We start from the raw sequence: 16,666 nt of genomic DNA, 5'->3' as shown, positions 1-16,666 counted from the left end.
AACCCAGCGACTTGAGTTTGAATTCCGAGCCACGGTGCTGTCTAAACTATTTTTTCTATTTAAACAATGTTTTATTTTAGCAGGTAAGGCCGACTGAGCTACATAGCTCTTTTTCAGAAGCGACCTGGCCACAAATGATAGCTCAGCGAAGTGGGTGGAAATGTATAGCAGCTAAATAAATAAATAAATACTGTGAACGGCCTGGTGTTGATTCTTAATGTGGAGGGAAATACCCGGAGGACCCGGAGAAAAATCCACGCGACCACGGGGGGAGAGAGACGCGCAGCACTCAAAATACAGGGTGTTTGAAAAGATGGACCAGATTTGACATCGCTATATCTCTGCAACCACGAATCGCCCATGAATGAAACTCTTACCACTTGAAAGGGCGGGGCATAGAGAGGGCGGGGCATAGAGTTTCAAATGATTACCGCTAGCTGCCTCTCCCAGCGCACAAACAGCCCCGAGCCTCAGTCATTCGCAAGACACACTGCCTCAACGTTGGATAGGTCGCACGGGACCCCAAGACTTGGCGCTACACTCTTGGCCACCCTTGTGGAGATACGTTAAAGACCGTGTTTTTGTGCCACCATTAGCGAATAACCTGGATGACCTCAAAAACAAAATCATGGCAGGGTGACTTCAGTGGAAGAAGACACTTTGAAAAGCGTTTGGGACAAATTCAACCGAAAAAACCTAAGAATATGAATCCTTGCAGTCACGAAAGCTTCAAATCTAGAATTATCATCTCGATGTTGTCTGTACAGGTGGAGGGCACATAAAGCATTTATAAAATGTTTATTAAAATGTGATAACTCATTAAACCGTTTGTAACTTTTTGTGTAATTGTAACGTGTTGCCATCGTGAAATATACTGCATTGAAATTGGGTCAATCTGTTTAAAACACCCTGTATACAGCAGGCATGAGGGTCACGATCAAACCGACAACCTCCTGTATACCAGGCGAGGTAGTTAACATCTCGCCACCGACCCCTGCCCTCACCAAACGCAACCCACATCGACCAGGGCGGTGAAGTATGGTTAAAACAATCCCATTGATCCCAGCATGCGGAGGCCTTCACGACAAAAGGCTGACCAAATACTCTCTCACTGCTCTGTCAACAATTCAGACCAAAGACTCTTTGACTTTGTCCGAGTTATAAATATACTGCAATTGGTAATGTTTAAATAGTAAATGAAAGTAGATTCCGACAAAATCTAAGTTTGCAAAAATATCCTGTAGGATCTATATAATGTAATTTACGATTATCTACAGCGTCGTAGTTGTTTTAACAAGAAAGAGTAAAATGTGTGTTTTTTATTTCGCTGGAAATGGAAGCTTTATGTACACTTCACAAGTTGTGTATTTCTTTCCGCTAGAAGAATAGTTCTCTCTAAAGTCAACATCGTCGATTGGGGGGGGGGAGGTCGGTGCAGGCGGGTAACACCACCACTCCACTCGCAGCATTTGATATAAACAGCGCCGCAAGTATAAACGTAAGTATAAACAGTGCCTCAAGTATAAAATAGTTCTTATTCAAGGCTGCGGTGGCCACACAACGAGTCACAGTGTTTGCCCTTTCCGAGGGGGGGGGGGGGGCATTTCGTTGACATTTCGTTGCCTTTCGGTGTATTAACGGACGACACCACGTGGCCAGCCTGCAGAGAGTGAGACGGAGGGAGAGAGTCTGGCAGCCGTTCAGCTAAAAATCACGGGTACACATTTACTGGGGGGGCCAAAGAAGAAAAACGAAATAAACAAAAAAAGACACCTCCGCCCGGTGAGAAATAATTCACGGTAAAAAAAAGAAGGCGCAGCCCCTGCAATAGCTGGCTCGCGCGACCCGCTGGCGGATCGGGCCTTCGCTCGAGGGAGCCCCAGACAGCCCCGTCTCAGAGGGTACTCTCTGCCCACTCTTTCACGCCTAATTGTGGTGAACCAATTGATGCCGCTGGGTGCATAGAGGCAGCGGGGTTGGTAGAGGGGGGTGGTGGTTTATAAAATATGCTCCAATGGTTCAACCAGGGAGTCGCACCAATAGATTGTCAGGAGGTCGTGGGTTCGATCGCGACCTTGACTGCCTGCATACTTGGAGTTTGCGTGTCTCTCTCCCCCGTGGTTGTGTGGATTTTTTCCCGGCTCCTCCTGGTTTTTCCCTCCACATTTTGAAAGATGCGTTTAGAGTATTTTAGCTGCTGTTGATTTCCACGTGATAAGCCACTTCATTGAGCCATAATTTGTGGCCAGGTCGCTTCTGTAAAAGAGCTGCATAGCTCAGTGGGCCTTACCTGGACACATAAAAAAAAAGTTTTTAATTTACTCTAAAAATATTTTAGTTTACTCTAAAAATATTTTCCAGCCAATCAAACCATTAAACATTCGCAAACCTGGTCAAAATACTCAAGACAAACCTAGAATCATGCTATAAGACAATTGATCAAATATTACACGGAGTAAAGCACTACATGATCGTTTAATCGCACTATCTAATTGTATATCGATAGAGTGCCTCCACTGAAAGGCGCTTCACGTAGTTTCAAAAATGGTGACAGAATTTAATTATTTAGATGGCAAGGGCGTACGAGGTTTGAGGAATGAGTGACCGTGACAGAGTACAATGTATCCAGTTCACCAAATATGTGCGCGTAATAATCGTTTATTATTAATACAAAGATCTTTGTTTGTGGTGGAAAATACAAAATTGCTGTGTTTTCCACATTGGGGATATTCTGTTTTTAGGGGAACTCGAAAAAGTCGCCAGATTTGGCGACAAACACCTCTGAGTTGGCAGCGCTGTAGAGAGACCCTGGGTGGTGGTGAATGTGTGTGTGTGGTGTATGTGTGTGTAGTGCATTGTGTGGTGAATGTGTGTGTGGTGCAGTGTGTTGTGAATGTGTGTGTGGTGCAGTGAGTGGTGAATGTGTGTGTGTGGTGCATGTGTGTGTGGTGCAGTGTGTGGTGAATGTGTGTGTGGTGTAGTGTGTGGTGAATGTGTGTGTGTGTGGTGTAGTGTGTGGTGAATGTGTGTGTGTGTGGTGTAGTGTGTGGTGCAGTGTGTGGTGAATGTGTGTGTGGTGCAGTGTGTGGTGAATGTGTGTGTGGTGAATGTGTGTGTGGTGTAGTGTGTGGTGAATGTGTGTGTATGTGGAGTAGTGTGTGGTGAATGTGTGTGTGGTATAGTGTGTGGTGAATGTGTGTGTGTGGTGCAGTGTGGTGAATGTGTGTGTGGTGCAGTGTGTGGTAAATGTGTGGTGCTGTGTGTGTGTGATGCAGTGTGTGTAGGACGCACCGTTGAGATCCCAGCAGTGTGTGGCGGGGTTACCGTGACGCACGTCCTGCCTGCGTGCCCGCCTGCCCATCCACACGCACGCACGCGGTCAGTCACGAGATCATCAATTACAGGAGTATGAACAGCGCACGTGTGTGCCTTTGTGTGTCGTGGGGGACAAAGACAAGAGGAGTGGTCAGCGTGTTGCGCTACGAACCCGGCGATCCGAGTTCGATTCCCGCTCACGGCCAACACCAGTGACGATCGTCTGAACCAGTCTTGGGCCTCCCCTAGGTCGGCTCAGCCTTAAATGAGTCCCATCGGTTTGTAAAAATCGCCACTAGGAAGACAATGGTGTGCTTGCACGTGGTGCTGACCACCCACTCCCTCGTGTGCCGTACCGGCCTTCATAGGTGCTCACTAACAGCACTTGCCCCAAATGTCTGTGAAGGCTTTATGGGGGACCTTTGTCTTTGGTGGTGGTGGTGGGTAGCAAAATGCACTAAGATCCTAGTGAAGTGGGCTCAATTCCCAGCTGTGCATGACAACATTGGCATTGATATATGGGTCTTCCCGCAAGTTCCCGCAGCCTGAAATAAGAACCCGGTGTGGTGTATCCAGTTTGGCAATGCAGATATGGAAAACACTATTTCTGTACTTTAAGAGAAAAACACACAAAAATATTATTAATACATGGGAGCACAGGAAAAACGTGTCCATTGAAGTTGCGTTTAACGACACGTGCTCCGCTAGAATCTGCATAAAGCATCATATCCATGTGCTCGTGTCTGTTGAGCTGGTGAATTTTAGGGCTTAGGACTTGGTGAAGGCTGTTTTAGTCTACGTTGATTTCGTTTCCCTTTGTAAAGTGCAAAACGGCTGGTTTAGTCTGGCATGGCTTTATCTCGACTGTTTGTGATGGTGTTTGGTCTGATCAACTCTGGCATGTCCTGAGAAAATCTGATCCAGTTTGGTCTGGTCCTATCTCGTCTGTACTGATCTGGTCTGGGCTCATGTGGTCTCAGCTCATTTTGCCTTATTGTTGACATAATGGAGGCTGTTCTGGGCTAAGCTAGTCTGATCTAGCCTGCTCTGGTTAGATCTGCTTTTCTCTGGTTTGATCCCGCCTGTTCTGGTTTGATCTGGTTTTCTCTGGTCCGATCCAGCTTGCTCTTGTTAAATCTGGTTTTCTCTGGTTTGATCCAGCCTGCTCTTGTTAAATCTGGGTTTCTCTGGTCTAATCCAGCCTGTTCTGGTTTGATTTGGTTTTCTCTGGTCTGATCCAGCCTGCTCTTGTTAAATCTGGTTTTCTCTGGTTTGATCCAGCCTGCTCTTGTTAAATCTGGTTTTCTCTGGTCTAATCCAGCCTGTTCTGGTTTGATCTGGTTTTCTCTGGTCTGATCCAGCCTACTCTTGTTAAATCTGGTATTCTCTGGTCTAATCCAGCCTGTTCTGGTTTGATCTGGCTTTCTCTGGTTTGATCCAGCCTGCTCTTGTTAAATCTGGTTTTCTCTGGTTTGATCCAGCCTGCTCTGGTTAGATCTGGTTTTCTCTGGTCTGATCCTCCGTTAGTTCTGCGCCACTCGTGGCTGGACTTACCGCTTAGCGGTGGGGAAGTATCGCGTGCAGGCGCTGCCGTCCCACGCGCAGTAGGGGTCGCGTGCCAGGCAGCACTCGGAGCAAGCGCGCCCGTAGCTGGAGCAGCGGTGCAGGGACAGCTGCGCCACGCCGGTGCGGGAACCCACGTACAGCTGCTGCTGCGCTCGGGACACGACGTAACGCTCGCTTAACTGCTCGACGCAGCGTACACGCAGTAGCGGTTCGTGGTTGCAGGTTAAAGAGGGCGACAAAGTCCACCTCGGGGTGCTTCCGGTCTTGGGAGATGATGCGTGCACGTGGATTCGCTAAGCAACTGGATTGAGATGGCAGCCGCTTTGCAATCAGTGTTTCCTCACGCAGAGACCCACAGACTGACATAGTGACCCATAGACTCGCATAGAGACCCATAGACTCGCACAGAGACCCATAGACTATCGTAGAGATCTATAGACTCACATAGACACTCATAGACTCGCATAGAGACCCATAGACTCGCGTAGACACATATATGGACCCACTGAGAAACTAGAATGTGATGTCACTGGATTTGTCATGGGCGTTTTCTCACATAGTGACCCATAGACTCACACACAGGGTTCCCACAGACTAACACCGCGGTAACACCTTTGCCCGCTTGCTGCAGAGATTGTTACAGAAGAGCCCACCGGTCGCCCCGGTTAATACCGCGGGTACATTGACCATACAATAACCATACATTTTACCATAGATTGACCATACATTAACCATACATTAACCATGCAATACGCGGTGCTGCCGCCTGCTTCACAGCAGGCGCTCAAGATCCCGCGACGTCATTGGGCCACGTGTGTCAGCGTCATTGGGCCACAGTTGAAAATTCTTTGCAGATCGCCTTGATTGGCGAACACCACGCACGGTAACCAACATTGCCCCTTCCACTACACGAATGGTGCGAATGGGAAATGTGCTCATGATTTTATTTGATCGACTTTTCCACCTTTACATGCATGGAGCTATGATATCCACTTTTTACGGGTGCCTTACACATCTAAATGAGTATTTATTAGTGGAGCGCTGACTGTTCAATGCAATGGTCAAATCCTTGCTGCATCCCTTGACCGTCACGGTTATTGCGAATAAAAATAAGTTGATTACCGTGTTCCGGTTAAGGGATACAGAATAAATATTTAATTCTGTGCTAAAATGTTAGCTTTTAGGGCTGAAAGTAAAATTAAAAATAAATATGGCACTTGCTTTTCTTGCTGCGTCTTAGGCATGAACTGTCTCAAGTGATGACAGATATTATTTGAGACAATACAATGCTCTTTCGACAGGGTTTCTTGTGAAAACCGCCGAATAACACTGTTCACATCCTGTTAACATTATCTTCATTTTAACATTACTGGAGACATCTAAAGCCCCAGTCGTGCTTTGGAAAATAACTCGGTTACATGACAATACTCTGCGTAAAACACATCTCGCATAAGACAGCACTATCATTCACTGCACTGCAATGTCTCACATTTTTTTTACAAATATACATAAAGGAGTTCATAATATTTGTCGCCTATTTTATTTTTTAAATGAGCTGCCCCTTGCTTCTAAATGTCACGTACGTCCAAGCAGTGCAGCCAAAAAAGCAGTTTTTCGTCTAGAGTGAAGGCACTCAACGTGTTTAGCTAACCAAGCAGCCAACTACCAGCATGAATACAGCTCCAGCAACACCGGCGTTAACTGCGTGCCACATGCCACATACGAGAGCTCAGCAGGGTGGATTGCTTTGCTTTAGTACGACAAAACAGGCCCTAGCGTCCATTAAACCAATAATTGACACGCGGGGATTTGACACGTGACCAGGGTCACTGTACTACTGTCTAGTCACGTGACCAGAGCGACTGTACTACTGTCTAGTCACGTGACCAGGGCGACTGTACTACTGTCTAGTCACGTGACCAGGGTGACTGTACTACTGTCTAGAGTCACGTGACCAGGGTGAATGCTTGTTACTGTCTAGTGATGCTGGTGGTGGCACTTGTGGAACTCACCCGCTTAGGCGATATTTTCAGAGACAAGATCGGAGTTGGCTCCTGCAATGTGTGCGCAACAATAGGGGTTATGGAATAACAACAACAATAACAACAAAACAACAACACATCGTCATACTGTATTAAAGCTGTGTTCGTGACTGTTTTGCCCCAATTGTTTGTTTTAATGTCTTGTCGGCTTGATGTCATGGGCGGTGTCTACTTCTTCCAAGTGTTGAGGCTCCGCAAACCCTTGCAGGACCAGCTACCTCCCCCCTCTCCCGACGATGTTGTTTGGGCTGAGGGGTTCTCGGTCCCAGTTGACCTGATCCTGGGGGGTTGGATACCAGATCCCCATTCTTTCCTTTAAGGAGGTAAAGGGCTTATACTGCTGCAAGCTACTAATTTGATCATATTGAAAGGCTGATTTAAGATGTGTGGTCTGCGGAGGCACTTTCTATCTCATCAGCACGTGACCACCACTCATGAAACGCTTGGGTGTTACCTGACATTTCGATTTAAAGCTTTGTGACTGCAGGGATTCATCTTCTTGGTTATTTCGGTAAAGTCACGTAGAAGAAAAGTAATAAAATAATGAAAATAAAACATAATAAAATTATTTGTATTATGTTTTATTTTTATTATTTTATTACTTCCCTTCTACGTGACTTTACCGAAAGAACCAAGAAGATGTTACCTGACATGTTTCCAGAGAGGCCAGGATGGTGTAGGAGTGTCAGGGGAAGGATTCCCAGGAGGGTTAGTGGGAGGGGTGATCGAGGAGATATAAGAGTAGAACGGGCGGGAAGAGGGGGCCTTTGGCGGGAACGAGATTGGGATGGCTGGGGACAGGTGTGGATGGGAGAAAAGGATTAAAGGACGAACCACCTGCAACTGTGTGTCTGCTCTCCTTTACAATGGTACTGATCCAGCTCCTGACAGTGGAATGGTAGCCTATCATCTCCAGCAATCACTTTCATGTTCTACGTGCACAACTTCACAGCGATCGCCTCGTGTGTCGCATTGAGGGGAGGGAGGGTCGGTCAGTCTTCTTCCTTTACCAAAATGGCCTTGGTCAGAGGAGGTCATAGATGGCTCCCCCATGGGACCTCCAGCACTTGATTATTTTAGTTTAGTTAAATAAAAGCGTGTAAATAAAAAAGAAGATGCACAGGATGGTCCGTTTATAAATAGCCGACTAAATTGCTTTAATAATTTTTAATTTATAATTTATAATTAATTTATTTTAAATTTTATCATTTTTATTTTTTGTTTTCTATCTACGTGACTTTACCGAAAGAACCAAGCAAATAGGTACTCTTTGGTTCTTTCGGTAAAGTCACGTAGGTATAAAATTAAATAAATCACGACGTTTCGGGCGCAACACAAGCATCCATCATCAGGTGCAAAAGCCAAGAATATGAACCGAGCATATCAATTCCTGCAGTCACGAAAGTTTTAATTCAAAATGTATAATGGCCCCCTTTTAATACTGTAAGCAAATCAGGCTGGCTTTCGTTGGACAGAGTGTATTAAACGACTGAGATACAGATTTAAGGGATAGAATGTATGTATTAAGATTGTCGAGGGCATTGAAAGATTATTGGAAAAATAAGAATAGGTTTTACCCTTTCTGGCAATACTACAGGTGTAAAATGTTCAAACACCAAGTAGAAACCTTTTGCACGGAATTCAGTCTGCATTAACTGCACGTACACGTGGGTGAAAATGCAAACAAACACGCTCTGATAATTATATATGCATTGTCTTTGAAACTGATTTGCCCATAGAAATATAATTTCTCTACCTTATTTTAGTGGAGTATCTATAAACGTATCACCCTCCGCACTCACACGGATGAGTTCACACAATCACGCAGGCTACACACCTTGAAGACTCGCAGCTCTTCCAGGATGACCTCCTCCGCCTCCCAGCTGCTCTTACTGATGCTGATCGCCTTCAGCACCGTGCCAGCATCTTATACCAGGAAAGACAAAGACAAAGATCCCCCGTATAACTTGAACAGACTGTTGGGACAAGTGCTATTAGCGAGCACCGATGAAGGCCGACATGGCGCACGAGAGGGTGGGTGACCAGCAGAATGCCCGGCCGCCTTTGTCTCTCCAGTGGCGATGTTTACACACCACACCAGATACTCATTTGAGGCTGAGTCGACCTAGGGGAGGCCCATGACCAGTACAGATAATCATCAATGGTGTTGGCCGTGAGCGTGAATTGAACCCGGGTGGCCAGGTTCGTAGCGCAGTGCGCTGACCGCTACGCGACCGCTCCCCGCACAGAGACACGCGCACACACAGGAAATATTTAACTACATTTAAAATGCGCACTTTATTTTCCATTCTTCTGCCCTATGCCTAAATGAAGTGAGCAACTTTATATATGCGTAGATATGGTCGGTGAATGGGAAGTGCAGGGGGCAGTGCTGGATCCATGGTCTGTCTACGCTGACTGCAGTCAAATTTTTTGTATAAATACGAACATACACGCCCTTCTTCCCCGTGTTGTATACAAGCGGACACGATGTCGCCCTCAATCGCTGTGCATCGCAGCCCCGATGACTCAGCGTCTCCATGGGGGTCACGGCGGTTCGGGACGGCGCGCCGCGGTGGCTAGGAGATGTTAACTACCTCGCCTGGTGTACAGGAAGACATGGGTTCGATCCCGACCTTGACGCCTGCCGTATATTTGGGGTTTGCGTGTCTCTCTCATCATCATCACGGTGGCTAGATGTTAACTACCTCGCCTGGTGTACAGGAGGACATGGGTTCGATCCCGACCCTGACGCCTGCCGTATATTTGGGGTTTGCGTGTTTCTCATCATCATCATCATCACGGTGGCTAGGAGATGTTAACTACCTCGCCTGGTGTACAGGAGGACATGGGTTCGATCCTGACCCTGACGCCTGCCTATATTTGGGGTTTGCGTATCTCTCATCATCATCATCACGGTGGCTAGGAGATGTTAACTACCTCGCCTCGTATACAGGAGGACATGGGTTCGATCCAGACCCTGACGCCTGCCTTATATTTGGGGATTGCGTGTCTCTCATCATCATCATCACGGTGGCTAGGAGATGTTAACTACCTCGCCTCGTATACAGGAGGTCATGGGTTCGATCCAGACCCTGACGCCTGCCTTATATTTTGGGTTTGCGTGTCTCTCTCATAATCATCACGGTGGCTAGGAGATGTTAACTACCTCGCCTCGGAAACAGGAGGTCATGGGTTCGATCCCGACCCTGACGGCTGGATATTTGGAGTTTGCGGGTCTCCCTCTCCCCGCGGTCGCGTAGATTTTTCTCCGGGTCCTCCGGTTGTTTCCCTCCATGTTTAGAATCGACATGCGCTTACAGTATTTGGCTGCTATAAATGTCCACGTGATAAGCCACTTTGTAGAGCTATCACTTGTGGCCAGGTTTTTTTGAGGCTTTGTGGCCAAAGCTTCACAGAGTCTCAAGACTCTTTTTACAAGAGGGTCCTGCCAAGTCTCTGCAGTAGGGCTGACGTTGCAATATATAATGTTGCATACATTTCAAAACACTACCATTTGATACACAAACCATTTATTATACTTGCACTGTCCTGATTATTAGTTTCTGTTTACGTCAGATCGTGAATTGATTTAACAGACAAAATACCTCACCTAATGCCAGTCATAAAATATAACTCTCTCTATGTTTTTGAAATAATGTAAATGTCACTGTGACAGAGAGGAGACCTTCATCCAGAGCAAGTGGATTCACCATGGCTGCTGCTGCTGCTGATGAACTCCTGAGAAATTCGTCATCATCATCACCATCACGAACCATGGGCAGAGAGCCCCGTAGGTGTCCACTGCACATTTCGTCACTTGTTTCCGCATTCCTCTCCGTCTTGTGCCAAGCAGTGGCCACATCTTTCTGGCACAAGCTTCTTACGTCCGTCGTCGTCGAGCTGATTCTCTGTTCGGCCTTTGTCCGACACGACAAAAAATCGAATCCAACTAAAATCAACGCGGCCGACTCCGGCATTGCGCTCGAGCCAACTGCGACTTAAACACCGACGTGACCTCACTTGACCGCGCTGGAGTCGGTGCCAAATTCTGGCGCGCTGTCTGCATTGGCAGCCAGAAACCGCCGTCCCCTGCCGTGCAGCACGGAGGCAAAATCAACACGCGTCTCTGCGTGGTGGGGGGGCTGTGGGCCTGGGAGGGGGGCGCAGCAGAGGAGACACCGGGGCTGCAGACGGCACGGAGGGGCCCAGCGGAGAGAGCAACTCATTCATAGCTCCTCAACGGAACCAGTGTGGGCCCCAAGGAGGGGGGGGGGGGGGGGTCTGCCCAGTGCAATGTGAACGCAGCAATCAAGATCGCGGACGCTTGGCCCGCCAACCCATTCATCAGATCGCTTGGCTGCACGTAAAGTCTAGCTTAATAATTCTAGGTAGAAAATATATACTCTTAGGTTTTTTCGGTAAAGTCACGTAGGTAAAAAATAAAAAAATAAAATTAATAATAATAAACAATAGAAAAAATAATAGAAATAAAATAAGAAATCACGACGCTTTGGAGGCAACACAAGCTTCCGTCTTCAGGTGGAACCGTCACAGCACAATTGCTGTATCAAGTAAAAAGAAGTCCCAAGAGACCCGACCTTATATATATACTGGTTGACGGGGGAGGAGCCAGGATGGGCCGCGGGAGAGGAGTTGTTGTGAGATGGTTAGTACGGCTGCTGCTGCTGCTGGGACTGAGCCTTTGTCATGTAGATGGCAGAAGCAGAAAAGCAAGTCAGGACCAAACAGCCCCTTGCTATGCTGCTGGGTGGGTAAAACTCAAGGCAGGCCACCAGCGTGTGAAAAAAGAAGCTAAACATGATGAAACAAAATTGGCTGTCTATCAGTAAACTGTACGGTAACTAAAGAATAGTACCTGTCAAATAAGATGGTCCAAATATGTGTAGTTAAATCTACGTGACTTTACCGAAAAAACCTAAGAGTATGAATCCTTGCAGTCATGAAAGCTTCAAATCTAGAATAGAAAATATATGTTTGAGGGATACGCTCCCAATTTTCCAGATTAATCCAACGTGAGGCTTAGATAGGAAATTTCGGACGACCCGAATTGTTTTTGTGCACGGGAGCAAAACCCACGACCTCCAGTGTACCAGGCGAGGCAGTCAACATCTCCTGGCCACGCGGCGACTGCTCCCCGCGTACCCGTGCCGAGGAAGAAGACGCTGTAGGGGCCGTCGTCGGCCTCCACGCGGTCCACGGCGATGGCGGTGACGCGGGCGGCGCCGGCGAGTGTGAAGGCCGGGCGGCCACGCGAGGGCCGCACGGCGTCGTGCAGGAGCGGGTGGGAGCGGGCGAACGCCAGCATCTCGTCGGGGAAGTCGCGCGTCGAACGCAGCTGCGGCTCGTACGTGCGGCTCGGGCACTGGTGGAGGAGGGGCGCGCGCGGAAGAGTGGAAACTGTTTTTATTGTGAAATGCTACGTTTGTTAATTAAGTACCGGCTTTAATTTGTGTGTGTGGATGCGGCCATGGTGTAAGTGGCCAGCAGCGCGAATTGGATTTAAAACTAGTAACTATTTTTGTTTTACCAGGTGAGGTCCACTGAGCTATACAGCTCTATTTCAGAAGCGACATGGCCGCAAATGATAGCTCAACGAAGTGGATTATGATAATTGTTTTTTTACCCTTCTATCTGGAAACAAAACTGACACCTTTTTTTACAAGGAGTCATGTTTGCATTGACCACAATACCTGCGCTCGGAATGCAAACAAAAAACATAACTCTGATAATGTATGCACTGTCCTTGAAATTGACTGTTCCACACCCGAGACAGCTTTCCTTAGAACCTAGTCTCACATGGTGTTGGACCAGATGACGCCAAAAGGCGCACAACTCGAAGGCAATACACCATCAGAGTTTGAGACTCTAGGGGTGTCAGAGGAAGGATTCCCACCAATGTGAGGGTTAGTGGGACGGTGACAGGAGAAGGGGGAGGAGTAAGCGAGGAGATATAAGGGGAGAACGGGCAGGAAGAAGAGGAGCTTTGGCGTGAACGAGATTGAGACGGCTGGGGACAGGTGTGCATGGGAAAAAAGGATTAAAAGACGAACCCCTTGCAACCTTGTGTCGGCTCTCCTTTACACATGCTTGCAATGCTCACCATGCCGGGCCTCGGGTAAGGAATCTTGCCCTGGTATTTAAGCCACTGGTGGTCTGCGCCCTCCCGATGAGAGAAGGGCCCGTTGAATACGGCGCGGATGTCAGGCATGGTGTATTCGCACACTGCTGATCCGCGGAAAACAGAGCTGTATGTAACCCACACACACACAAACACACAGACAATCTCTTGTATCCTGAAACGACGAATCATGCCGGCATCAGAAAGGCTGGATTTTGTTGTTTAAATGTTCTGGATCACGCTCGGCTCATGAGAAAGTTAAAGGGTTCGGGCTACCTGAGTGGTGGGCGGAGCTACCTGAGTAGTGGGCGGAGCTACCTGAGTGGTGGGCGGAGTTACTTGAGTAGTGGGCGGAGCTACTTGAGTGGTGGGCGGAGCTACCTGTGTAGTGAGCGGAGCTACCTGAGTGATGGGCGGAGTTACGTGAATGGTGGGCGGAGTTACCTGAGTAGTGGGTGGAGCTACCTGGGTGGTGGGCGGAGTTACCTGAGTAGTGGGCAGAGTTACCTGAGTAGTGGGCAGGGCTATTGGAGTCATGGTCAGGGTTGGCATAGGAGTGGGGAGAATTGGCATTGGAGTGGGCAAGGCCAATGAGTAGTAGGTGGGGCAATTGTCACTAGTGGCCCAGTGAGTGTAGCTTTATAAAAGTGATTTGAAGCTTTCGTGACTGCAGGGATTACTCTTTGGTTCTTTCGGTAAAGTCACGTAGAAAGAAAGTAAATTAAATAATAGAGTATGACGTTTCGATTGCAACACAAGCAACCGTCATCAGGTCGAACTAAATTTGAGAGAGAGACAAAACACAGACACGGAGACACACAGGCAGACACACAAGCAGAGAGAGACACACACAGAGACACACAGAGAGACACACAACATAGACACACAGAGAGAGACAACACAGACACACAGAGATACACACAACACAGACACACAGACAAACACACAAGCAGAGAGAGACAGCACCGAGACACAGAGAGACTCACACAGAGACACACAGAGAGAGACACACAACATAGACACACAGACAGACACACAAGCAGAGAGAGACAACACAGACACACAGAGAGAGACACACAACATAGACACACAGAGACACACAGAGAGAGACACACAACATAGACATACAGACAGACACACAAGCAGAGAGAGACAACACAGACACACAGAGAGAGACACACAACATAGACACACAGACAGACACACACGCAGAGAGAGACACACAACATAGACACACAGACAGACACACACGCAGAGAGAGACAACACAGACACACAGAGAGAGACACACAACATAGACACACAGACAGACACACAAGCAGAGAGACACACAACATAGACACACAGACAGACACACACGCAGAGAGAGACAACACAGACACACAGAGAGAGACACACAACATAGACACACAGACAGACACACACGCAGAGAGAGACAACACAGACACACAGAGAGAGACACACAACATAGACACACAGACAGACACACAACATAGACACACAGACAGACACACAAGCAGAGAGACACACAACATAGACACACAGACAGACACACACGCAGAGAGAGACAACACAGAGACACAGAGAGAGATACACACAACATAGACACTCTGTGTGTCTCTGTGTTATCTTTCTCTGCTTGTGTGTCTGTCTGTGTGTCTGTGTGTCTGTGTTTTGTCTCTCAAATTTAGTTCTACCTGATGACGGTTGCTTGTGTTGCAATCGAAACGTCGTATTCTATTATTTAGTGTATTTTCTTTCTAGATCGTGACTTTACCGAAATAACCAAAGAGTTTCTAAAAGTGGGTGGAGATGACAGAGGGGAGGGCTACCAACCATTTATTTGTATTTTACCAGGTAAGGCCCACTGAGCAAGATAGCTCTTTTTCAGAAGCGACTTATACAACGATGGATGCATCTCTTTTTTACCACGGCGTCATATTTGTGCAGATGCAGAAATGTTCTTGGGAATCCCACGAGTGGATATCGAGCATTTTGCATCAAGTTCACTTTGGAATTCCCTCCCGTCGTTACTCTTTTCGGAATGTCTCCTTCTTTCATATGGCATGGGGGGGGAGCAAAAGTTTGTGTCGATGCTGTCATCGTTGAATGTTAAGGTCCTTCAAGTAATCCAAGGCGGCAGTAGACGCTGCACGGATTGCAGCGATACCGCCAGGGTGCGCGTGGATGCCGCAATTTCATATAACCCTGCTCAATAATAATTTAAAAAAACACGGTACATCCACTATCTTTTACAATTTTTATCGCGCTCTTTGTTGCTGCCGTTCAATATTTTGGGGGCTTTGGGCCTGTGTTCAGCAATGTGTGTCAAGTAAACAAATAATGAAAACCGTCTCCGACTCGGCGAATCAAACTGTGGGTCACCAGGTTCACGGTGCAGTGCACTACCCACAATGCCACCAACTTCTCCGAATCCCTAAATCACAGGGTTACGTTCACAGATGAAAAATTTACCAAATCCCCATTTCACGGGGTCCCGTGTCTCGTCAGCATTACCTGGACGTGGTAAAGACTCCGTACAGAATGGGGGATTTCTCATCCTTCGTTTGAAGCAGGAATACGTCTTCTGCAACAACAACAACAACGACACCACAAAACCGATGAACAAAGAAACGGAGCAAAGCGTTACAGAAAGAAAAACCTCGCGTCGTTTCTCTCCCCGCTTAGTCGGCGCAGAGCCCGCGCCGTGGCAGGTCTCGACAGTCGTCAAGTTGTGAGTTTGACACGCGGTCGGTCGTCGACTCCGCCCTTCACAGCGTTCAGGATCGACACAATGAGCACTGCTTGTGTGTGGGCGGGGTACGGCTGGCGGGTGCTTTTGTGGGCAAGTCATCAGCAGCTATGGAAATATCGTGCCATAGGAACGTGGAATTTCCACCACTCGCTCATTGCCGTAGACGTGACACGAGCGTGGTCCCACGCGAAACCGAATTTCGGCTTCACTTTTTTTTTGGAATTGGAAGCCCGTAATGGCAAACGCCCGACTTTTATTATCCCGCACGGGGATTGCAAATTGGAACGTTGCACGACGCACGGGGGCAGCGTTCACCCTGGGTGGTGTCAATCCTCTTTGGGGGGCGTGGGCGCTGAACACATTTATATTTTGGGGGGCGGTGGGGTGGTGAGGGCTCAGGTAAATGTTTAAGTAATTGTCTGTTTTAAACATTAAGTCCCAATAAAAACGAGAGCTTCCCTCGCATTCGATGTGTTCTCCTCTGGCTCGTATTATGCCTCCCGCTCCTTTCTTTAACGCCTCGGTCCATTTCGTGCACACGGCAGTGACGGCACCTTGAGACGTCTTCGTTTTGTGAAAGGTGCCGAATAAAGTTCCGATTATTTAATCATCGTTACGTGATGTGTGAGAGAGAGAGCGCAAGGTTGCCAGTAGAGGCGGGAGCTGTAAGTGACATAAAGAGACAGACAAATATCCCCCATATAACCTCAAAAGACTTTGGGGGCAAGTGCTGTAAGCGACACACAGACAAAGACCCCCATATAGCCTGATCAGACTTTTTGGGGAAGTGCTGTCGGTGACACAAAAACAAATATCCCTCACATGTAGCCTCAGACATTTGGGGCAA

At 47.7% G+C, this 16,666-nt stretch overlaps 1 protein-coding gene across 2 annotated transcripts in view; it reads right to left on the bottom strand.

The window, feature by feature from the left end:
- LOC133355403 (semaphorin-3D-like) overlaps window positions 1-16,666 on the bottom strand; it is a 119,222-nt gene that overhangs the window by 11,942 nt on the left and 90,614 nt on the right. Inside the window, exons 10-16 of one of the 2 annotated variants that reach the window (XM_061572676.1) lie at window positions 15,582-15,651; window positions 13,048-13,192; window positions 12,090-12,309; window positions 8,761-8,849; window positions 6,894-6,935; window positions 4,870-5,027; window positions 3,292-3,353 (exon numbers count right to left, since the gene is read on the bottom strand). In XM_061572676.1, the coding sequence (XP_061428660.1) occupies window positions 3,292-3,353; window positions 4,870-5,027; window positions 6,894-6,935; window positions 8,761-8,849; window positions 12,090-12,309; window positions 13,048-13,192; window positions 15,582-15,651 (786 nt within the window). The remainder of the gene's footprint in view (window positions 1-3,291; window positions 3,354-4,869; window positions 5,028-6,893; window positions 6,936-8,760; window positions 8,850-12,089; window positions 12,310-13,047; window positions 13,193-15,581; window positions 15,652-16,666) is intronic. The other variant, XM_061572677.1, reaches the window with a different exon arrangement.

This window comes from Lethenteron reissneri, chromosome 51 (assembly GCF_015708825.2).
Source record: "Lethenteron reissneri isolate LAM-NWPU_2019-01 chromosome 51, ASM1570882v1, whole genome shotgun sequence".
Classification (NCBI taxonomy): domain Eukaryota; kingdom Metazoa; phylum Chordata; class Hyperoartia; order Petromyzontiformes; family Petromyzontidae; genus Lethenteron; species Lethenteron reissneri.
Note: the sequence above shows the minus strand (reverse complement) of the source record. Positions and strands in the feature narration are given on the sequence as shown.